Source organism: Chaetodon trifascialis, chromosome 6 (assembly GCF_039877785.1).
Source record: "Chaetodon trifascialis isolate fChaTrf1 chromosome 6, fChaTrf1.hap1, whole genome shotgun sequence".
In the NCBI taxonomy this organism is placed as follows: Eukaryota; Metazoa; Chordata; class Actinopteri; order Chaetodontiformes; family Chaetodontidae; genus Chaetodon; species Chaetodon trifascialis.
In genome coordinates this window covers 2562469-2586930 of record NC_092061.1, presented here as the reverse complement: position 1 = coordinate 2586930, position 24462 = coordinate 2562469, and the positions used below count along the sequence as shown (strand labels likewise).

Sequence of the window (24462 nt, the reverse complement as noted above, 5' to 3'; positions counted from 1 at the left end):
CTACAGGAGGACTGACTGTCACTTCCTCAGAGTCTGTCTATGGTAGATACGTACTGCAGAGGAAAAGGCACATACTGTCGAGAGCATTGTGAAAAGCCAAACCACAGGACAACAACATTTTAGTGTTTAACTTGGCAGAGAGAAAGTTGAGCTCAGCTGTTTCAGTGTGTTGGTATCTCTTGCTTTGGTGCCTGTGGCCTCATTCACTGATCTGCTGGAACTGTAATTCTGCAGCCTTTTGAATAAACCGTAGGCTCATTGATCAGGCCTGGGAGATCAAAGAGGGAGTGGCAGGCAGAAAAGATCACAGAGGGCCTGCTGAGGATTGATTGCTAATGCCGATCGGCTCCCTCTGCAGCCCTAACGAGGCCCAGACCTCTGACATCTGCCCCGGAAAAACTCATGTTGAACACAGAAACATTGACATCGAAGGCACCAAATGAACAAGTAAAGGTTGTGACCTTTGGAAATGCCAGACAGTTGAATAACATAACCAGATTTGGAAGTACATGTAAAATGCCAGAGTTCGGCATCTGAGTGGTCAAATCCCGAGGTGTCGGGGTTAGAGTGAGACAAGCTGGAAATATCGAGCCGAGCGTACCTTCAGTGGACTGGAAACCCAGAAGAATAATGTCGTGTGATTTGTAGTCGGTGTGTGTTAGCATCATCGAGACATGAGTCAATCAAGGTGAGACGCAACATCTCCATCAAATCAGCGGACGAGAGAAAAGCGAGCGTCATATTGTAAGTCAAAGATTACATCAGTGCACTGCAGCTTCCTGCTACCAGATCTCATCTTTAAGTGATTTCACATTCTATTTCCACATCCTTTTACAGGAACGGGGTCTCCTCGGGTTAATAACAATTTCAAAGATTATTACAGGAAGAAGAGGATGAAATGTAAATAAGGGAGCTGGCGCTTTGATAATGCAGAGCTCATCCATTTCCACAGGCACCAGCTGAATATGGAAATGGTTTATCAATACAGTGCACTTGTACACTGCACAAAAAAGAAATTGATATATGCGGCACGCACGCACGCACATACACATCCTGTTAAATGAATTTTAAAACTACAAGATCAGCGACATGTGAGCAGGACGGCTGTGGTTTGAGCGCAGATATGCTGCAGAATTCAACATACAAGAAGCAAAAAATATTAAACTTAGTGAGAGAATTCACTGCTGAGATTACATGCTTAGTTGTGGGGTTACTGAGGCCTGAGCGAGACCCCCCCCCCAGCTATGGATGGTCAGCAGTCAAGCTGTGAAAATAAACAGTTTGTCATTTAATCACTGAGGCAGCCTGTGTGAACGCTCTTCCTCCCTGATGACATCATTTCTCCAGCGGCACCGCGGCTGCTTCCAGGAGCAAAAACAGGTTTGTGGATTTGTTCTATGGCGCCGCTGTTGTGGCTCGATCAGAAGCAGTTTCATGGAGATTTCCAGAATGGACATGTATGTTTGGAAGCCAGCTTCAAGCCAAAGACGTATGACAGACAGACGTACGCACATTAGAACATACAGACGCTGAGACAAGTCAAACATTCCAGGAAGAACAGGCCTGTGTGTTTAGCTGCATCAATAGACACAGTCCAGGGGAGGATGGACCGCGTTGGACTGTGTGTAATGACTAATGTAAATCCATACTGCGTACGCACACACAGCACTGTGATGAGTGATCACACTCATAAAGCTCCATATGGTGCGAACCCCAGCAGAAAAATGTTGGTTTGTATCTTCCTTCATAGCTCGCAGAAGTGCGTCCGCTCGCTCAGCACAACACAACAACACGAGCTGACTCGCTAAATGGGATCATTAACGACTGTGTCACAGTATGTTCAGTCCTCTTACCTGCTGCCACTGTCTCCTCATCTGCTCACCTGTGCCCTCAGCACCTTTCCACACTCAGCCACGCCTACCTGCCCGCTCACCTGAGGCTCACAGCAATCAGATCTGACCACGTCTGCTCTCCTGATCCCCGGTAAACATCTCAGCCTTTTGTCCCCGACCACGAGTCCTGCCTTACCTTTCCTGGATCTGCACCTGCCTGTGACAGCTCGCTGTTTGATTCGTCTGTGTACTTGTTGCTGCTAATCCGGTCCCCAAAGCCCACTTTGTCACAGGAATGATAAAAGACAAAAATCTCAATTGTTACATAAATGTGTTCACTCTCACTGTTAATATCCAAATAAATGAGAAACAATGCCAAAAAATATAGGAAGATGTGCTCAGTACCAGAGGAATAAACCTCAATACTCCCATAAAAAGGGATGCGTACGGCCAGTCTCTACACAACAAAATCCAGTCCCAACCAGTTACCACCCAGCATATCTCAGGAAATTGAGACACCCCAAGGTCCTTTAATCTTCCTCTCTCACGTCAACAGCTGCAATGCCACTTTGGAGTTATCCAGCAGATGATTTAACAGTGATTCAGCGATTTTACGTGTACATTTCAATAATTGTCTACCACAGTCCCAAAACAGGTTGAGGATGGGAACACATCCACGGATGAGGAAGCATTAGCAGCTGATGTCACAAACGTGGTGTTATTATCAACTGTGTATGTACACAGCCTCAGAAATGTATGCACAATGACTCATCCTGGCGAACATCGAAATCAGATGATCAAAGATGTCCTGACGAGAGCAGGTGACAGACCGACGCACACACAGCGAGGACGCAGACATAAACCCACATCTGTGCACACACACAAGCACGAGTAAAAAAAGGTGAGGATGATGCGTGGACAGAGGAAAGCAGGTATGACCGCTGGAAGAACATTTTAACCACTAAATGCGTCATTATGGTAAAACTGGCGTCTGCTCTCTGGCTAACCGGCCGTCTGCCGCAGAGAACAACACGCAGGGAGGACTTATGATCATCATTTGTAGTCACAAAGAGTGGTTTCATTAACTCCACAACAGCGTTACAGCATGAGCGTTACACAGAGCGCGGTCAGCCTGTCAGAGCCTAGCTGCTCATTCTAGCTCTCTGATTGGTTACACTGTCTGTCCGCTGACAGCTTCGCCGTTGACCAACACCAACTAGCTGCTGTCATCAGGTTATGAAGCAAACATTATTAATCATAACCGCCTGCTAACAATCCTTCATCCTTCAGTCGCTTTGATTAGACGTCTGAAACAGTCTCGTCTTCTCGGATCTACTCTTGTCTTGTAGGTGAGCTGTTTCGACCTAAAGAGGAACAGTTTCCATTCCTGCCGTCTTTCTTTCCATTGGCTGTCCCGCTCTGGAGCTACGTGTAATTATCATTCAGCGAACACACAGCTGGATCGCTCCTCTTCCTCCTCCTGGGACCAGATGAACTCTGGTGTTTCCTCTGCGCTGCTTCTCTTGTGTTCTGTTACTATCGTGCTTAACGCGGGATTATCCCTCGCTGATCTGGTTTGGAGGTCAAGGAGCAGTTCTCATTTTCATTGGCAGGCTGTCTGCACATGATCAGTGGCTGCTGCTGGGCCACAGTTCAGCTCAGTGTCATCATATCGTTCATACACACCACTGAAATCAAGAAGCAAGACTGTAGATATTAATCTGAGGAAAAGCTGACACGTATTCAAAGATGACACCGATGACTTCATGGGAGACTGGAGGGTACGGCAGCGCCGACCTGACGCTCCACCACCTTCTTCTCACAGCGGTGGTTAGTGCGTACTTTAAAAACTCGCGTACAGCTCTTAGGATGAGCTTACTGCATGCAGGGCGACAGATTTCATCAGCAGGGCAGAAAATCTACTGCTCCCTCTATACTGAAGCATCACTGATCTCATGAAAGATTAGCATAAAACTCTCAGGGGCCATTTTTCACTTTGCCTGTCATTACTACCAGTAAATAAAAGCACATTTTAATAATTATGAATACTTTCACTGAAGTAATATTTTCAATTCGGGACTTTATCGAAGCATTTATTTCAAGGTTGTGCTGCTGCTTTTACTTCAGGAAGTGATCTGAATACTCCCTCCATTAGCAGAGTTTTCTTGTTACTGTCGCTTCACTTACTTTTGCTTACTCCATAAAGTACTGCGTTTAGACCTGGACAGCAGTTATCTGCAACATCATCACTGCATAAAAACCCTGTTTTCGTTATTAACGCTGGCCATGATTAATGGTCAGTCGCCGGAGAGAGAGGAGACGAATGACCTGTTTCACCTGTGGCAGAGAGGAGGTTTCTTTGGAAGAGGTAGAAAAAAACGCTCAAATGCCTGGATTGAAGTGTTTGGCCTTGGTTTAAATAAAAAGGCTTGAAATGAGAAATGTTAACATAAAGGCTGCGGTGTCTCAGGGGCAATGCACAGCGTCATGCTGCTCATCTATTCATGTTAAAAATGATGGCGGGTATTTCTACGTCATGGGACTTCAACGTTATGCATTCATGAGGTGCCTGTTGCTTCTGTTGCATAGCACCTCGGCAGGACAGGAAAAGGGACAAATCGGCCAAAGACATGGAGGTATAATGGCGTTCTGCCTGAAACCATTGATTTGATGCAGGTCTGAGGGGGCGGGCTGCGCTGGGGGGCTGTGATCACAGGGAGCTGTGTCCTTGTCTGTTGTTAGATACACATTTCTCTGTCCTGATCCCCGGATGCGGCCGGCCTGATGTACAGTCTGACACACAAAGTGGGGATGAACCCAGTAAATCCCACATCTGAAGTGGATTCCAGCAGGCTTTTGGACAGAGGTCATCAGAATCAGGGCACAGATTACGTGTCAAGTGTCGGATTGTAGCTTTAAGTATTTGTCACACCATTTCAATTCCAGCGGATTGAGCGATTCTTGCGGCAATTTTACTCAAATTTGTGGTTTAATCTACGTGAAGATGCAAAACTTGGACAAAAGCATGGATTAGAGTAGAAGTGACTGAATGCACAAAAGGACAATCTGAATATCGTCACACTGATCTAAACAGAAGCAACAGCTTGTTCTCGCGCTGACTTCAAACTCGGCCCTGAGAGAGTCTGAACCGGAGGCCATCTGCGAAACGTTTCCCCAGACTCGACTCGAAGACAGCACTGTGCACGTAACATGCGGTTCATCTCCTGATCAGCAGATGGACAGTAAACAAATGTGCAACTTCTTCTGGACGCTATTTACAAGAAAGGCTTCTTCAAAAGTTCTTCTCTTGGTCATTTTGTCTGCTCTGATGTTCATATTACTGAAATTAGCTGCGCTTGAAGGAGCAGTTCAACATTTTCAGAAGTGCTTGAGTTAAAGGAGATGATGCCACCTGCTGGGCGGTAGCTGAGCGGTTTAGCTTAGCTTAGCATAAAGACGAAACAGGTAGCCTGGCTCAACAATGTCAACGATGTAAGAAAATCTGCCTACAAGCATTTTAAAACACGTTACATCTCATCTGTTTAATCTGCACAAAAACCAAAGATTTCAAGAAGTCGCTGTGCCCCACCAGGAAGTAGTCTGACCCATAACTACCTACAAAACCTTTATGTGTTGTGTTTAAGCTTCAGCTAAAAGGTCCAATGTGCAGGAGCTACTGGCAGAAATGGAATATTGTATTAATAACTTTGTTTTCTTTATCATATAATCACCTGAAAATAAGAAGTGCTGTGTCTTGAATGAGCTCTTTCTCATACTGCACTGCTGTGTTTGCAGCAGCCCAGAGGGGATAAACCAAACGCTGGCTCTGAAGGGGGTCTGTCGTGCTTTTAGTGGCCGTCGTAGTTTCTCCTGCTGGAACATTAACTGAAGGAGATGTGATCCGCTCATTTGTGAGCTTTCGAGGTGCTGATTTCATTATCTTTGTTCAGGTTCCAGTCTTTGTACTCTGCTAAGCTAAGCTAAGCTAAGCGTGCTGCACCTACAGGAGCTCTAGCTGCTTATTTACATTAAAAAATAAGATTGCTATTGATCATCTCATCTGCCTCCAGCCATCCCTTTAAGGACAGACTGTCCTGGCAGCTTTTGGGGATTTGGGCATCTAGAGGGAGAAAAAAAAAAATCATAAAAATGTCATCCTGTGTCTTTCAAGTCTTAATCTACTATCTGATAAATTTGATTACAGTCATCTGCGGTGCAAAGCTAATCCTCTTACGTCTGTTCTTATCTGGATGTCAGGAGAACAGTGCACTGAGAGATCCCTTGAGAATCAATGTCTCTAACTGCAGAGTACTTCTTTATTTACTTCCCACAACAGCAAAAATACTCCTAACAGTGTTAATTAGCCACCGTCAGTGAACAATTGGCTACAAGTGTCACAGAAGATGAACACAACCAGTTAGAGTGCCAATTAAAGGGTTACAAAGGCGCGTTTAAGTCCATGAAAATGAATGGTGAAATCATTCATTTGGTCTCACTGTGTTCTCTCTGAGAAACAGCATTAAATCAAATCTCTGTACCTCCCGACTGCTAATAAGCTGAGCATTCAAGATCAGATGGACGATACAATAAAACTGAGCCAAAGGTCGAGGTTTCAGTGTAGCCTGCGTGACATAATGTGTTTGCAGGGAGCTGTGAGGGTGACTGACTGACGGATGCTTTAGATCATTTTTAAAAAATCTAATTAGCCTCTCCTCTCCTCCTCCGCTTTGCCCTACACTGTGCTGTGATACATAATGCATATGACCATGGACGAGTGGATCAAACCAAACCAGAAGTATCTAAAACTATTTCAATCATTTATTTAAGAATGCTAATCTATGACAACAAATAAATCACCGTTTATTTGAAACGACAGCTATATATATACGCTTAAATCAGGCCTGGAACAATCCACAAAACTCCCTAAATGTAACAGAGCCGAGCTTCAAACTGCAGTTAATTATCAGAAAAAGGCTTTGATCGTGTTTGTGCTTAGCAAGGAATAAAAGGAGAGGCGCAAAGGAAAGGGTAAGTAAAAGACAGGGGACTGAATAAGATGACCCTTTAATTAGCACTGAATAATAAGAATTATTATAATTTAATTCAGTCATTCTACACAGAAATAATTACCGCTGCATGTATAATGTAGAGAGCGGGAAATGTATTGTGATATCTGAGGCTCCGCACCATCAATGTATTCATCAGAAGTGAGAGCACGGCCTCGATTAGCCTTCCAGAAGGATATCCGATTATGAGAATCAGCGCGTTTAATATTCGGCAACATTCAATTAGCATGCTAATCTTACCTGTAACAGTCGGTCAGTGTGGTCACAAACAGAATGAGTGCATCAAACACAGGCGAATGGCTGGGAGGTAAATCTGGATGACTGGTGGTGAAAGTGGACAATGTTCAGGTCGCTGCTGAAATCCAGGATGGATGAAATGGGGGGACATTTCTGTCTCTTTCTTAAGAGGCAATGGGACATTTTGAGCACAGAAAGAGGTTTTATTCTAGATATATTTTGTATAAAAGTCATCATCACAGCGGACAAGACAAGTGAGACAGGTTGTATCTTCACCCTCAGATCTGATGTTTCTTGTCTAATTCCACACCGACAGCACACAGATGATGACCGGCCCGTCGGCCCGTGGGACCCTCCCCCTCCACCTCGTCACAAACAGAACGACAATAAGATATTTCTGAAGACGATGAGGTCGAGGAAGTGAACAGAAAGCAACACGCCTCCACGTTTTAACCGTCACGTGTGGCTCGTTCACAACTGTCCTCAGTGGCCACTTCAGTATCAGAGATCAATGGCGACTCCCACAGGCAACACAATGTGACCCACTCCAGAATACACACATGAAGTGCTGCAGGGTGCGCACACACGCACACGCACGCAGCAGAGCAGATTCGGATATGATACAGTGTTTCCTGAAAACAGCATCCACTGAAACATCCCTATGCATTTTCTGCCTTTTTAATTGTAACATATTTCTTTATACATTGTAGCATTTGGACATTTGTGAGTCTTTCTTTTAATTAAGAGGTTTTACTGTGCACTGAAGTGGTCGGACAAACGCACACTTTCACTGTAATGTGACCAAGAAGCCGAAGCAGAATTCACATACGCTGCTCCAGTAAGTCAGCAGCGTATCTGTGCTGCTGTCTAATTATATATGAATGCTATTCCTGGGTGTACAATGCTGTGTTTTCACTACGACGGCGAATAGACGGAGCCCGGGCAGATGATGGGACCCCCCACGGAGCCGTGCGGGAACAATGGGGGCTCGATGTGGGAGCGATGCAGCACTCTGCTACAGCACTGCAGCCGCTGTGTGCAGCCAGCTGCTGGCAGCAGTGTTTGTTAACAGGACCCCAGTCTGCCGCTGGCAAGGCCACACGCTCTCCCAGCTAATAAAAACGTAGCAGACATAATGGGACAAAGCTAAATCGGCAAGCTCAGCATACGAGACGTCAACGTTTGACACCGTCATGAAAATGAGAGGAGACTCCTTACTGCATAAAAAATAAAGAGCTCCTAAACGTTTACAGTGCTGTATGTTTTTGTTTTTTTTAAGGTGTGTGTATTATTGCATCCAAGAGGGCTTCGGAGAGTCTGCCACCGACACCATTAGCCTCTTTAAAGAGGACAGTTTGTTATGGAAATGCAATCGGCTGCAGGTTGCCAAATCACACTGCAACCTCTCAAAGACTAAATATAAACAAACTACAAAGATATTATTCATAATGACTGGGAGACATCTGACAAGATTTATTTAATGCGTATTTGAAGCCGCTCTCTCAGATACGTTTAGCCTTAATCATCTATATCTGGTCCCCGGAGTGCTTCTTTCTTCCACTTTCAAATGGAGGAGCTGTTTTAGGAAAATGGCTTATGGCCTCACTGCCTGCCAATAAATGACAAGGCATTTTCTTAGTCTTTCATCACACACTCTCCCTGCAGAAGCACCCCAGTGGCTGCTGATTCAGTGCCTGTTTATAGCCAGCGACGACGGCTTTCAAATGAGATTGCGCTGTAATGAATCGGATATGAATATGTGACCGCCGAGCTGATCTGTGTGCCACGGTCTTCTGTGCGGGGGGGGCGGGTGGAGGTCTCCCACTTGGCTTCAGCCAGCTACCATTTGTGTTGTTGTCCATTTCTCAACCTGAGAAACCAGTTACTCATTTGTTTCTATGAAGGATTAGTTTCATTGGACTTTTGTCTCAAGCCATTAGTGGTCAGCAGCTTCGAGCTTAAAGCTGAATCAGCTGCTTCCAGCTCAGCGTTCTGTCGGCCGAAGGCCACAGCGAGTTTGCAGGATGTCGATTCAGAGGAAAGTGTTGACGTGCAAATGAATACGAAGAGGAAGACGTATCCCTGACACTGATCTGCCAGCTGTGTGAATGACTACTGTCCCATGTGAGCCTCCGTAGTGGATAAGAGGGAGGACAGTGTGAGGATTCCTGACACTGAGCCGGGACTCGAACATGAAACGTGAACATTTGGATGTTTTTAGGTCTGTCTTAATACGACCCTCACATGCCACGTGTGCACTGAACGTTGGGTCGCTGTAATGAGCCTGCTCTCCAGTCTGGAGCCTCAAACGGAGGCCAAAGCCCACAGTCCACGCAGCGCAGAGCTAACGTGAAGCTGATGTGAGCCTCAGGTGGACCAATCGAAAAGGGCTCTTCATCATGGCCGCCGCGTGCAGCAGGGGAGGGTAGAGTGCTGAAAGTACGGGTGAATGAATTAGTCAAAGTACAAGTTATTTTCCATTTTTAGATTTGTTTTTTAGTGCAAGTGGGCCAAAATAATGAGAAAGTACTTGTGGATAAAACTTAACTAAAACATGTCCACCTGATGTTTGTGCTGTGTTTGAGTTGTATACGGTGCTGTGGACTGAACCTGCACCTGTTCAGGAGAATCAATCTCTTCTTTTCTGTCCGCCCCTGCTGATATTTACGCCACAGCTTCCTGCATATATTAGTCAGTGTTGTCCATCAGCACACATAATGAAGCATAATGCTTGATCATTTGTTCACTGATGCACTGCCTTTTAAAGACGAGGCAAACTGATCCCATCACACTCGCTCACTCGGTACTTTTGGTATTCGCGGTGCGAGCGGCGCTCAGACGTGTCAGCACGCGTGCACAAACACCTCTGTGTACACACAAACAAACACTCCCATGCACACACAGACACACGTGCACGCAGGATGGGACGCATTTATTGAAATCTGTTTGCAAACAAATGTTTGGTGGAATGTTCTCCACGGGAGGCGGCCGATTAAACAAACTGCGTGCAGACGAGCGGCGGCTGGCGAACGCATCAGCCGAAACAGTCAGACACACGTACACACAACACACCTGCGTGTGCCACACACCTGCATCACACACACACACAGAACACAAGCATAATAGTTCAGCTTCCACATCCTTTCACAGCACACACACACACACACACACACACACACACACACACACACACACACACACACACACACACACACACACACACACACACACACACACACACACACACACACACACTCTTACAAAACGTAGATCAAAGTACGCCAATAACAGTTATTACATCCGAACACAGAATTTTGTGTCATTGCATCCACTTTTGTTCCAATCTTTCCCATTTCAATGCCTTTCCAGGTCAAAGCAAAGGACGCCCGAGTGAGCAAAAAGTGCCGCTCCCAGAGATCTTTCACGGGGGTCCAGACGGGGCCTCTGGGCCGCCGGGGGAGGCTGCTGGCCGGGTTTGTGTTTGTGCTTCTCTTTGACATGAACTACCATGAGAAACACACATCATTGATTGAAATGAGCAGCACCTAATCTAAACTATCAGAGTAACATGCATATGCAGCTCATGAGGGGGGCCATCTGGGGTATCCAGGTGGCCGTGAACCCCCCTGGCCAATGGCAGCTTCATCAAACACAGACTTTTGAGAGACGCTCTGACTGTAAAGTCACTCTCAAGTCAAAGCCCTTGAAAGCCCAATCAGAGACGAGACTCTCAGCAGCAACACACCGATGATTAACTCGATCAGTAACGTTCAGATTTTGTATTGATAAAGCTGAGTGTGCGTCAAAGGACGTGATGGGTGGTGGCTGCTAACAGTCTGACAGTTTCTAACCTTCCAGACTGACTGACCTCACACATTAAACACATCATCATCTCATCTAAATCATACTTATTTTATTTCATCGAATGGACAAAAACACTGCAGCGGTCGTGCCAAAGAGCTGCCACCTGCGCCCAGTTCACTCATCCAGTCGTTAATTAGCAGCTCTTTATTTAGAATATTTTTCATTTTGTAAAGTTTGCTGTGAATCTTTTAGCTCGTTCTTTCAGGTCTGATGTGTGTTACTGTGCGTGGGCGACAAATATTGTATTTATTATTTAAAATGGGGCAAACTATGTTGAATTCTTTATGCTTTGCCTCTTTTAGTTATTAATGGCAAACAGGCTGCAGCAGCATGTTGTATTACTCTGACATATTTAAATGCTGCAGTTTGGGGAGGATTTAAAGAAACTGTTAAAGGGAACTGGTGTCAAAGTCAGTTTCTATTTCTGTGGAAAAATCTGCATAAAGCTTTTTTTTAGGGGGAGCTTTCATGTCATTTTCATCTTCCTTCTTATTATTGTACAGGAAAAGATTAAAAGTAACATAAAGCGCGATACGTTTCCACTGTCCGGACTCACAGATTCGCAAAACACAAGCTGCATGAAATGTGACAAATGTCCTCAAGGGTCATCCCTGGAGGGGCCGGGGACGAAGAACACACGTTTAAAGCTGAAGAAAGTCTGGAGGTTTGGAGTTAGAGGTGAGTTTAACAGGCCTCTGTAGCCAACACACACCTGAATCTCCAACTCAACAGTTGGCAATTGAGTTGCACTGCAGGTAATACAGTGTTTTAAGGAGAACATTGCTCCCATGAAACGTTCTCTTTGGATCCTCATTGGCTTCCACAAAGCGGTTGCTCGTCTTCCTGGAGTCAACACAAAAACCAGCCTCAATAAAAAAAGGCAATAAACCCAAAACACAGCATCAAAAAGACAAGAAATGCAACATAAGCCAAAGACAACGATAGAAAAAAGGTGGAAAGACTCATGAAATGCGTTCCATAAACAGCTAATCTACGGTTAAACCGGTGGCTGAGCACAGCCAGACAACCAGCACACTGACCCTCACTGTACTGTTACTCACACACCACCAACCACCAACACAGAAAAAAGAGCAATTTCCTTTGTGCTCTGGGTTTTTCTTTGTACCACAGAGACTGCAGGAGGAAAATATCCTTTAAAACACTCCCATCATTGCATTTGATTTGCATACAAATCATCTAATAATGCTTAATTATCAACACACAACAATCTAAATTACTTTGTGATACCACAAAACATATTATGATAATGAGTCTGACTTATACATTACTGGATATTACATTTAATGGCCTTAAAGCCCTCAGAGCCTCTTCCTTCGCTCGGCTCCCCTGCAACAGAGCCCAATGTGCTGGTGTGCAGAAACGTCTTTGAAGACATTACAAGGAGTAACTCCTGCTCATGATGAAACAGCTCTACAGTAGACTATGATGTGATACTGTGTCTCATCCAGCACAACAAAGCAGGGAGGAATCAAAGACGGAGAACAGCAAAGGAGTACACTGCTATCAAAGAGCTAATCTCGCCTAATCCTGCCTTGTTCATAATAATTCTGATTTTGATGATGTCCTTTGACATTTGGAAAGACATTTTAAACCCTTCCGGAGATGTTATGTATATTAATTCCCAGCACAGCTGGCAAATCACCACCAGTAAGAAAATGACTGCAGGATGTGTAAGCTTGTTGAAAATGTCATGAAATATCAATTAACTCCATGACGGCGTAACGGCATTACTGCGCTTCCTGCCTGTCTTATTCCTTTTGAGTTTTTACGGTTTTCCAACAGATGATAGCTCCTAAGTTTTAGTGAGTATATGACGGTCACATTACAGCACGAGGTGTCCCAAAAAACATTAGCACTGATTAATTCAGGCGCTATAATTCAAGATAAGCTTGGACATCAGGATCAGCAGGGATCGACCTCGTCCTGTCATCTTACAGTTTCCACAAACAGAAATCTGAATATGAACGCACAATCTGTGGGCAAAGGACATTTCGTAGTCACTTTGTAGTCTGAGAGGTATTGACCAATCATGTTTGAGCTGCTTTACTGCAGGTAAACAGTCTGTTTACAGGCTGAAATGCAATCTCAGGACCCATCGGCTGTCATCTGTGCAGATGTCTGTTTGCAGGGATTACCCAAATGTCGTCTTCAGGTGCTGATTGGACTGTAAACACTGAGCTGTGCACGCATGACAAAGTTTGGCTGAGATATCTGGATTTCCACTGACATCACCGGAAGTCCCAAATCATTGGCTGTTGCCCCCCAGAGGCTGAATCGTCTCCATACAACAGCCGACGGGTTCTGTGATTGATCAGGTGATGCGTCAAACACATAACCTGCCCAGAATTCAAGAGGAAGGAGCATCTCATCTGGATCTTTGGAGTCGGACATTAAAGTTTGAATTTCTCATGTTGTCTTTCACCTGACGAGTTGAATCTGTGAACATGCACATGGAAAAATAAAAGAAGATTGGACCACTTAAAATTACCATGAGGGGAATTCAAAGCACATAAAATGACCCCGACGGTTTTCAAAATAAAATATTTCAGTGCTGTAAATTAAAGTGTTCTCCATTAAGTACTCAGCAGCGGTTAAACGTCTCAGTTTAGTTGCTTATAAGATCACTGTTGGTGCCTTTAGCTTCCATACGCTGCTGTATTTGTCACTGCATCATCACTTTAACATGCTGCTCCCTGTTTGAAGTGATAATCACTAATAACGCATTGATCGGGATATTTTGTTATTATCAAAGAGTAACTGCACGATCAGCCGCAGCACACCTGCGCTCTTTAATGAAAACAGGTGTTAGTGATGTCTAGACTTTAAAGATGCTGTGTGCTGTATGCAAATAAAGTACTGAGGACGCTCTCTCTACAGGGAGCCACACAACAAGAAAACAACAACAACTCAGGAGGATAAACAGGTTTAAAATACATTATCATGTTACTGTCTCAAACAGTCCCGTCTGTCTCTCCACATAGAGACGCATTAGTCTGGATTCTGAACGGAGAGCTCATGTGCTCCTGCAACCTGAACCTCATATTTTTGCAAAAATGCTCATAATCAATGACAGCGCTGTCCAAGGACATCTGGTTTCCATCCAGCGGCCAATCAAAACTCAAGGGAACGGGATAATGCGTGCTCTCAAACTCAGCACAGTCACTCAGAGTGAAATAAAAGGTAGCTTGTATCATCAAATTAAGCTTTGAAAGATCCTGATGGACACTCCAAGTCCAAAGTGCCTCATCCTATCAGGGCCTCTGAACTGGAGCGCTACATCTCGGCGTGCAGACGATGGAGATGCACCTTTAAAAAGGTAAATGTAGACTTTATGACCCACAAATGCAGCAGTCTTTTACTGTAATCACTCAGCTTTCTCTTTCAGCTCACATCTGATTCACTTGTCTCCAGTGGACGGTGACTTGTCAATAGAGAGGGAGCAGGAGACACGAACATGCTCGTATGTCTGGATGATTCATGAGTGACTAAAAGTAGCAACTATGAAACACTCGGCTCCAAAATCCCTCTGAAAGTGGCCACAATGGGCTACAGTAACGTGAGTCACGCTTCCTCTTCTGAATGCCTATCAGCACAGGGGAGGTCGAACCAAATCCCAGTCCACCAAATTAAAAGTAGCACGTCGAGACAGAAATACCTCTGCAAGGCGCACCACGCTGGGCATCCACAAAGCAACAAACTGGCCGGATGATTGGCTTTTAAAAGTATGTGAAATTAGCTTTCTTTGCATAATATCTATCGCAGCATGAGCCTTTCAGCATAATGGAGGACACGCAGGTGAAAACTGAAATGGGGAAGAGGAAAGAATCACTGATGGTGGCCATTTTAATTTCCTTTTAAATTCGCCATTTCCAGGAATCCAATCCAGATGTTGCTGCCGTGCTCGCGCTGAACGAGGGCTAAAACTAAAAGAAGGGAATATGACAGACTTGGACTTGGATTTTGGGATCTAAAACACATTTAAAAGTAAAGTAGCAGACGGCCTGTTTGACAGATTTCACAGGATCATGAGCTCATCCTGCATTCAGGGCTGCACAGCCAACAATGGCCGACACAGAAGTGCGTCGTGCACAGATGATAATGATGCTGTGAATATAGAGATCAAAGTCTCCTCGCTCCGGTGATTAAGCGTCCTAACAAATGCATGTATGAGGACAGCCTTATCACCTAGGACCACACAGAGGCCTTTCCATATCTGTGGCTCTCAGATGGCCAACCTGCGCCCGCCACGCACGCCACTGCCAAGTAAAAACACCACAGGCATTGCCTCTGCAGCCAGCCTGGCCTGCTCGTCTCACTCATGAAAGACATCTCTCACAGTTTTTCCATTCTGAAAAACAGAAAGTTTTAATGCCTGGTGACTTCAGAATAGCGATTTGATAATTAAAGCAAACAGAGGAAGGACACGCGTGTGGAGAGTCAGTGTGGCTTGTTAAGACTTCGCAGCTATTGTGCACTTGTTTGCCTTGGCTCCGATCCTCAGCCTAAAGCCCACTCGGTGTGTCTTTTAGGCTGAGTAAATGATCTTCATTAGCAAACAACTGGAAAAAGCTTTATATAAACATTAATGCTTCATTGTAAATGCTTTTACTTTGCCTGAGCGCAAAAAAGCCTCCATTCAGCACTGAGCTCGCTCCATTCAAACAGGCTGGATTGACCCCTCGCTGCAGCGTCTCTGAAGGCTTATGAATGCTCCAAACCAGCGTGATTAAGATCAGCTTCAGTCATTACACTAATGGACACGCAGTTTAATTAATGACATCTTCATTCGAATTGCATTTTAATTATCTAAATCATTTTGTCTCGTCTGCTGCCTGTAATTAGTACCTATCAACCGCTTCGCAGAGTAAAGCTACTTCCACAGATAACTCCGCTCTTTGTCTGCTTCACTCTGAAGAAATGCTTGGTAACCTGACTGCTTATGATGTTTAATGTCTCAAAATTAAAACAGGAAAATAACTTTACAGTCTAATTAGTATGAAGTTAATTAAAAATGTACTAAACCCATAAAACCAGAACTTGTGTGAGCTGGATATACTGTGACGTGTAACACAAGTCGTGTATTCTCACGTTGCATGATAACCGTCGTTTCAGCCTCAACAAACATTACAGGAACAGAATAATATGCTCATTTACTTTCTTGCCAAGAGTTAAAAGGAAGACTGATGCCACTCTTGTTTGTGAGGTAAATATGCAGCTGCAGCTCGCTGAACATTAGCACTGGAGGAAGCAGCTAACAGCTAGCCTGACTATCCAAAGGTAACGATCAGCACCTCCAAAGCTCACCAAGTAACACATTACATCGTGTTTAAGCAACACAAAACCTTCAGTGTAGAAATTCTGTCACATGCCAGAGTGTAAAAAAAACTACACAACACACCAAATAAAAAATCTGAAGATAATTATCAGTCCATGCGTTTGGATGGTTCAACACATCCTCCTGCATAAACAACGGTGACGCCATCAGTCCCGTTTTAGCTGCTCTGCGCCGGCTTCCTGTAACATTTAGAACTCATTTGAAGGTCCTCTTTCTTGTGCACAAAGCCTCTAATGGACGAGGACAAAGCTAAATCACTAAATCCCCTGCTCACTATTAGCTTTCAAGAACACTGCGATCACCTGCTGCTGGTTTACTGGAGGCTTCCAGCGGCCGCCTGAAGTGAATGCAGGCTTTGTCAATTAAGGCCCAAAGCTGTGAACACACTGCCTACAGATATCAGGGAATCTTCCATCTTATTTCACATTCATTTTCTATCTTTTATGTTCGCTCTTTGTCTTTTCCATGCGAAGCTCTCGGTGCATGTATGAAAGGTTGTTCTTCCTCATCATTACTCTTATTGTTGCTGATGATAATAGTCATATTGTTGTTGTTGTCATTTGTGATAGGAAATGCAGGATGATCATCCTCTGCATGTCTGAATATGATAAAGACTGCTTTTGCAAACTGATGACACGCCTGCACAGATGTGGACATGTGCTGAAGATGTGCAGAAGTGAAGCCAATCACACCAGAGAACTGCTGTCGTTAGCCTGTGTTTACATCTTTGTTGTCAGGCGACTTCACGATCAATACTGATTTGCTCAACTGTCTCAGTGCAGCAGCACAAGGATTACTGTTTACCTTGGTTGACAAGTCGCCCTCAAATAATTGTCTTATATTCATTCAGTTGTTAATGAAGACGACTGAAGTGTACGTTTGGTCATAATGAGAGAAAATCTGAGAGCATGGAGAGCAGGACGGGACAGATCGGAGGTTTAACCTTCTGAGATCGAGCACGGTGACCACAGTGACTTTCAGTGTTTGCCAACAGAAAGAGGAGAACGAGGAAGAGATTTAGCTTCATTTCAGTGTGGACATATTTAAAGACAACCTCAGTGTGAAACCTGCTGAAATCTTAAAAGAAAGAAGGAATACTGGCTGCAGAATTTCAAAGTTTGAGAGTGAAAGTCTGCAGGCAAACACATCAGAGAAGAAAAGAAACGCATGCCTACCTGAGAGTAAACATCTCCACGGGAGAGTAGGCCGACACACTGATGAAAGCCGAGACGGTCTCCCTCTGTCTCATGGGTGTGGCCGGCACCATGACCATGAAGTTATTATCCAGCCTGTGCTCAGCGAGGGGTGGTGGGTTAGGGTTCTGGTACAGCCTCACGCCGCCGATCCTCCTCAGCGGTGTGGAGGTATAAGAACCAAACAGCCCTTCCTGGCTTGAGCGCATGAAGTTGTCCTTCCTGGCCTCCTCTGAGTGGCACTCCCCTGCTTCTGTGGACTGCAGCATGTAGTAGAGCTCCACCGGCGTGCCCTCTGACACCTCGAGATTCCTCTGGCGCCCTGGCACGACGCTGGGTGGGCTGAACCAGCTGGCCAGGGGCTCCAGCTCGGCCACACACAGCCCCAGCTCCCCCTTCAGCTGGCAAGTGCCACGCACCTCCTGGGTCTCGTGGAAAGCAAACATGTGCACGCAGGGCAGCTTGTCGATGGCGCTGTAGTCGTCCCAGTCCCTGCCTGCGATATAAAACAGCACCTGGACTCTGGGCTTGGCCAAGTGAATCCTGGTATTCATAATAAAGGTCTGCACCTTCCAGTTGAAGGTAAAAACGGAGGAGGCAGGAAATGTCCCCGGGCTCTGCAGCAGCTCTAAGGGGACGGGCTGCTCCAAAGAGAGAGGCCCATAGCTAGCGTTCACTGAGGGCAAACTTCTGGCCTGGTAGATGAAGAAGGGCTCAGTCCGCGACATCAGGCTAGAGTTCCTCATGAAGTCCTGGTTGGCTTCCTTCAGGAAGAACGCCAAGTCAGCATTGAGCACCTGGTAGTTGACGGGCAGGTACGTGGAGATGGAGGAATATCTCTGCAATCCCTCCAAGACTCGACAGTCGGCTACTAAAAGACAGAAGAGAAGAGCTGAGTCAGGGAAAGTTCACCACCTCGTGACTTTTTCTCCTGCCATAAAGCACTTAGTGTAAAGACTAAACAAAACCATAAGTTACTTGTGAGTGACAGCCATTTGAAGAAGTAAAGAAACAACACGCTCTCTCTTTATGTTCCACTCTGGTGGGTTTGCCAGCCGCTGCACTGTTAGCTTTGTGTTCCCATTCATTTTGGATGTTTTTCTGACATTTACAATCTCTGCCTCACTCAAAGCACTGTGTGCTGCTGGCAGAGGACATCTGATTGTGACAGTGGTTCAGATGAGTGTTTAACTGTGTTCTGTTCCTGTGCCTTATAAGTAGAAAACAGGACAAAAAGAAGACTCAGACATCTGGAACGATTACTGCGACTGAAACGGAGCTGGAACAATCAATCAATCACAAACTAATCAGCTGTGATTCTTACAATCAATGAAGTGTGTGCACTGGCTCCAGCCACTCATTTGCTGCCATATCATTCAAAATGCAATAGTTTTGAGTGTTGGACTGCCTGACAAGTGTAATAATTTAATGTCATCAGGCTGTGTACTGAAACCACGGTGTTGTTAGGATGCCTGAGAGTAAACGTGTCCTGTGGAGCCTCGTTTGAGTCCTCACCCTCTGGGCACCGTGTGCACAACACGTTCTCCTAACTGCATGAGGCAGAAGTATATTTAGCCATAGGCATGTGAGAAAAATGTAAACTAGAATGAAGAATGTTCACACAAGGCAAGACACGGCAACACGATGCAGGACCTGCCACAGTCTTACCTTTAAACAACACGCTGACATGACATCAACAACATTCAGATCTCTAAATCACATGCTGTGCCTTGAATTCAGATCGAGTGCAGTGTCGTCAGACCGTAGACTCCATCATCTATATTTACTTTTCTTTTTTCCAAATAATGACGCTCCATCAAAAGCTCAGTCAGTCAGACTGTTCCTTCGCACGCTCGGGCCTGCAGCTTATTCCATCCTACATTCACTCCTCTCACGATGTTCACTCATTGCTGTCATTGTCTGGTGCTGTCGATTAAGATATCAGCTGTTCTCATCAGCTGGTCACAGCTGTCCAGTAACACAGCGACGCCTTCATCGTTAGCCAATCGACATCCTGCTGTCTTTTTAAACATGAGTCTCCGTCTGCCTTCATTCTTTCATACTGCTGTTCTGCTGCACCCTCCACCTCCCCATCATCGCCCGGTCTTTGCAGATCAGTCCGTGATCAGCCACCGCCACCACCACCACCACCACCACCACCACCAGGGTGGACTCCATCGGGGGGATTTAGTGCTGCATTAGCTAATCTGCTATAGATGTTTTCATTTTATGTGCCACATGAGATTTCAAGGCTGAAATCAAGATTACACCATTGTGTGTTTTGTACACTGAAACTCTGAAAACTGAGCCAAACCAGTTGGGAAATATTGAAATATTGTGGTGTAATTTTCAGTTAATCAAATTACCAAAAGCCAGTGAAATGCAATAAAAGTCAAACTTTTGATGCCTTTGGGGGTCTGGTTATTTCTAAAAGTTAGGTATGAAAGTAAGTGTTCTGAAATCCAAACCATCTGGGTTTCAGTACCATACTGGCCGTCCAGTCCCAGTCTGAACCCCAGTTTAGCCTCATGTATTCCTCACCTCTGCCAGCTATTCTGAACTGCTCTGTAAACGTCCCAGCACAAGGAGGAGACGTTATTAATCGTGTGTGGATGTGCAGACAACTGGTGTGGCTGCTCGTCAAATCAACTGAACACATGAATGTAAATCCATTAAGCCTGTAAAGTGCAGTTTTGCCCTCTGATGTAAAACAAGTTCACAGCACAGACGCCTTTGTTTTAATCACAATCACAGTGGGCTTTGAACTTCTTCTCAAGAGCAATCCGCCGTGTGATTGCACTTCCTCAGCTTACTCCCATCTTCACGCCGGCTGCCGGAGGATTTCTCTCCTCTGATCAGTGAATCAATGTCCCGGCGGCTGACAAATCACAAGGGGATTTGTGATTCATGGCAGCCCCTTTGACCTCAGCACTCCCATCCCACAGAGGGATACAGAGGTGCAGCGGGCTCCAACCCTCAACCCCGGTGCAGCATCAGCCCTATTTACAGCATCAGCTATCTGTTTCTGAGTAAACACTCGGCTCCAGACTTTGTCTTTACGACAGGGAACACAGACTTCTGAGCAGCGAACAACCACAGAGCAATTTGTATTTTTCCTGAACAAGCAGGAGCGTTGTGTTGTTTGTTGGCAAGAGGCATTGTTGTACACATGGCACAGCACTGCTGACAAATGAAAAGCTGGATCGTCCAGCAAGACAGAAGAGTCAGGAACAAAGTCATCCTCTGGTCCCTGGGTAGTTATGTTCCTCTCACTCACAGCTCAGCTCTAATGTCTCAAGTAAAGTGAAAGCAAAGTGCTCTCTCTGCAGCGCTGTGCACCTTATTCTCTGTGCTGAAATGTGATTTACTGTCTTCAAAGCTTACATAAAGGACCAAAATGTGCTCACAAACACACGCACACGAAGGAAAAGAGCGCACACACTGATCATAGATCCACTGCTCATTAATAAACCATGAAATAAATGCATGTTACAGCTGTTTGACTGGATCCACCACCGCTACATTAACTGACCTACAGATTTTAGATGTGCAGCAACAAGAGGCTATGGTAATTGTTTTTGGATATGAAAAATATACTTCAGTGCAAAAAATATCTTATTAATGTGGAGCAAAATATCCACTATTTTCAGTGTGATTCAAACTTACCAGAAAATGTAATTCTAAAAGAATGGACGCCTTGTTAAATATCTGCTCTGATAATTATCTGATGTCAGCAAAGCAGAAAGAACAAAAACCACAAAATGACTGAGTCTCTACCGACAGCACAAAAGCAAGAAGACGACCTATTGACTAACAGCATGAGACGACCTTGTTCAAGACCGACAGGGTTTCGTCAGACTTATAAAAAATACATATTTGAACTCTATTTAAAGCAAAGCGGTGAGGCACAACTTATGTACAAACAAAATCTAAAAGCGCAGTCATCTCTTAATAAAATGAGTAGCTATCCTAGTGGAAAGGAGGAAATGAAACAGAAAATGGAAAATCCAACACAAATTAGGTACGTCTACACCAAACTGCTGGTGTGACAAGTACAAGAACATACAGTGGTAGTATAATTATTTACAGACACTCGGGATCAGGAATAAACAAGGTTTACATTTCTGTTCGTTTGGCTCAGAAGTCATCTGAATTTAATCTTAAACATGTCCTTAATGCATGCTTTACTTTTAAAAAGCCATTCAAACCAAGGAGCTTTAATGGTGACTACATTTTCAGTGTGTTTCAGTGTGCTTCCAAACACTCTGCAGGTTTATTTTTCTTTATGGCCGCTGCACGAAAACTGACACTGAATTTATAAACTGGAAAATAATCCTATCTGAAGCCAAATAAAGCCTGGAAATCTCCAAACCCAGATCCAACATAATCAGAATCAGCAAGCCTGCGTTATGGATTGGAATTAATAACTCACACGAAGCTATTTCAAGATGAGTAAGTCCCTGCTTTGTTCTGGGGAGGAGAAACTGAAAATCACACAACAAACCTACTTTTCAAACTCCAGTACTTCTTTGTTTTTCTGTGCAGCGGGGGTGTAGCTCAGATATCTGGACCCCCCTGAGAGAATATTGCTCTCGGCACTGCTGTTAATAAAATCATTTTTTTGTGGGCCCTCTCCAGCTGGGGCCCCTACAACTTTTACCAGCTTTCAACCCACCGGCAATTTCCCAGCTTTGCAGCAGAGACTGGACCTGACGCAACAATATTTGAGTGTTACGGTTACAGCTTCTCAGGTAGACCCAGTGTCCCTCATTTCAGGACCTCTACAGAACTTACTCTGGTCCTAACGTCCCTTTGACCAGTTTGCACTTCACACTGGATGCAACGTATGGATTGTATATCAGCAGAGTTAGCATCATAACAACAGCGTGCAGCAGAATTATCTCAAGGTAAATCTGCTCTTTGCCGAAAGTTAGATGAGAGGATTAATAACACTCTCATGTCTGCACAGGAAACAGGCTATAAAGCTACAACCAGCAGCTAGCCTAGCATAGCATAAAGAAAGGAAACAGGAGGAAACAGGTAGCAAATCTGGTTTACCAACACATAAACACCTAAACCCAATAATCATCATATTATATCTCATTTGTTTAAACATATAGGTGTATTTTTTCATTACTTATGGCATTTAGTATTTTTATCATCTGTACATAATGTTCATATACAGAGTTGTTTTTCAATTCTGCATCCTGCACAGTTTTTTTTTTTATCTTGACCCTTTTGTGCCACTGTTTGCTTTTTCTAACACTTGCTGGCTGTAACGACTTGATTTCCCCGGTGTGGGATCAATAAAGTCCTAGCTTATCTTAGCTTATCTTATTTGGCCGGGCTAGCTGTTTATCCATGCCTCTAGGCTTTATGTTTAGCATTAGCTAAGTTAAACGAACCTCCTCTGACCAAGTCATTACAGCACAGTTAAATTACTGATCCCAGTAACTGGCTACCAAAATAATTATAAGCCACCATTCATGAATCACCTGGTTTGGTCAGAGAGTAAGAACTGGACCTCTGGAGCGCTGCATGCAGTCAGTGAGACTAAGCTAGCTGCTGATGGTCAGTAAATACTTCCAAAATGTGCTGCTTGTTAAAGCATGTCTGTGGGTTGAATACAGAAAGTGTGACAGAGCCGTGTTGCAACAAAAGTCAAGTGAAGAGTAATCTATAAACAGCTCTCCACTTTCATCAGCTCTCTAACGATCAACCAGTCAGTTGTTGTAGTTTTAATGAGGAATGTTAAGATACCAAAATTGCTGTTCATATTCAATAAGGAGGGTGGGGGTGTACATCTTTGAGTTGGCACAGAAAGAAAAATAATTATAATTCAAGTGAGAAAAATGTCTATTTCAGCATACACTTTATGATCCACATCATGTATAATTAAATTTCCCTATTGTGTGGCATTAAATCGTAAAAGCATCGGCAGCATTATGCTGAGGCAGATAAATTCAAATGTTCAAATCTCTTTCTTCATTTCCAATCTTTAATCAAAGGGGTTTTTCCCCCTCTCTGGAAACACTGTGCTTTCTTCATGGAGCTGCTCTCAGGACCTCTCACTGATTGCAGCATCCAGCAAGCAAAGAGCGGTCGCTTCATTAAATGTTAGGGGTGAACGCGCATTATGAAAATACTGTTTGTTTGCACATAAATAGCTGCTGTCATTTTCGACAGATTAGTGGCTATAATCGATGGCAGTTGGCCAAACTGAAATATCTCAACAACTCTTCGACGGATTGTCATGAGCTTTTGTACAGACACTCTCTTTTCCTCTATGATGCACCCTCCTGACTTCGGTAATCCCCTGACCTTTTCCTTAGTGCCATCACAAGATTGAAATTTGTGGTTTTGAGGGAAATGCCTTGAAAAATTATGGGATGGATTGTCATGGCATCTGATACAGATATTCATGTCTCCCTCAGGAGAAATTGTAACAACTGCTGATCCCTTCATAGTTCACCTAGTGCCATCACTAGGTCAAAAATTTCATTTGTTTAAGACTTATGGCAAACTACCTGTCAGCTGGAGCTGTTCAGTGCTAATTAGCAATGTTAGCATGCCAAAACGCTAAACTAAAATGGTCAACATGGTAAAAACATCTGCTGAGCGACGTTAGCATTGTCACTGTAAACACGTTAGCATGCTAATGTTAGCATTTAGCTAAAAGCGCTGCTGCTGTGACGCATTTCCGGGTGTAACGGACAGACAGGACATAAGCGGGCACGCGGGGAAATGGTTTAAGTAAGGGGGCTGCCAACTGAATATAAAAGCGTGAGGACCTGTGTTTTAGGGCAGATTAGAGGCTCTGTAGCAGTGTCATTAGCCGTGACCATAGGAACAACACACGCTACTAGCAGCGATGCGCCACACACACACACACACACACACACCTGTGTTCTCAC

The 24462-nt window shown here is 44.5% G+C and overlaps 1 protein-coding gene across 1 annotated transcript in view; it reads right to left on the bottom strand.

The window, feature by feature from the left end:
• The window catches only part of LOC139333108 (transmembrane protein 132C), a 123317-nt gene that overhangs the window by 77397 nt on the left and 21458 nt on the right, over nt 1–24462 (bottom strand). The window contains exon 2 of the mRNA XM_070965386.1: nt 17531–18419. Coding sequence (XP_070821487.1) covers nt 17531–18419 — 889 coding nt within the window. The remainder of the gene's footprint in view (nt 1–17530; nt 18420–24462) is intronic.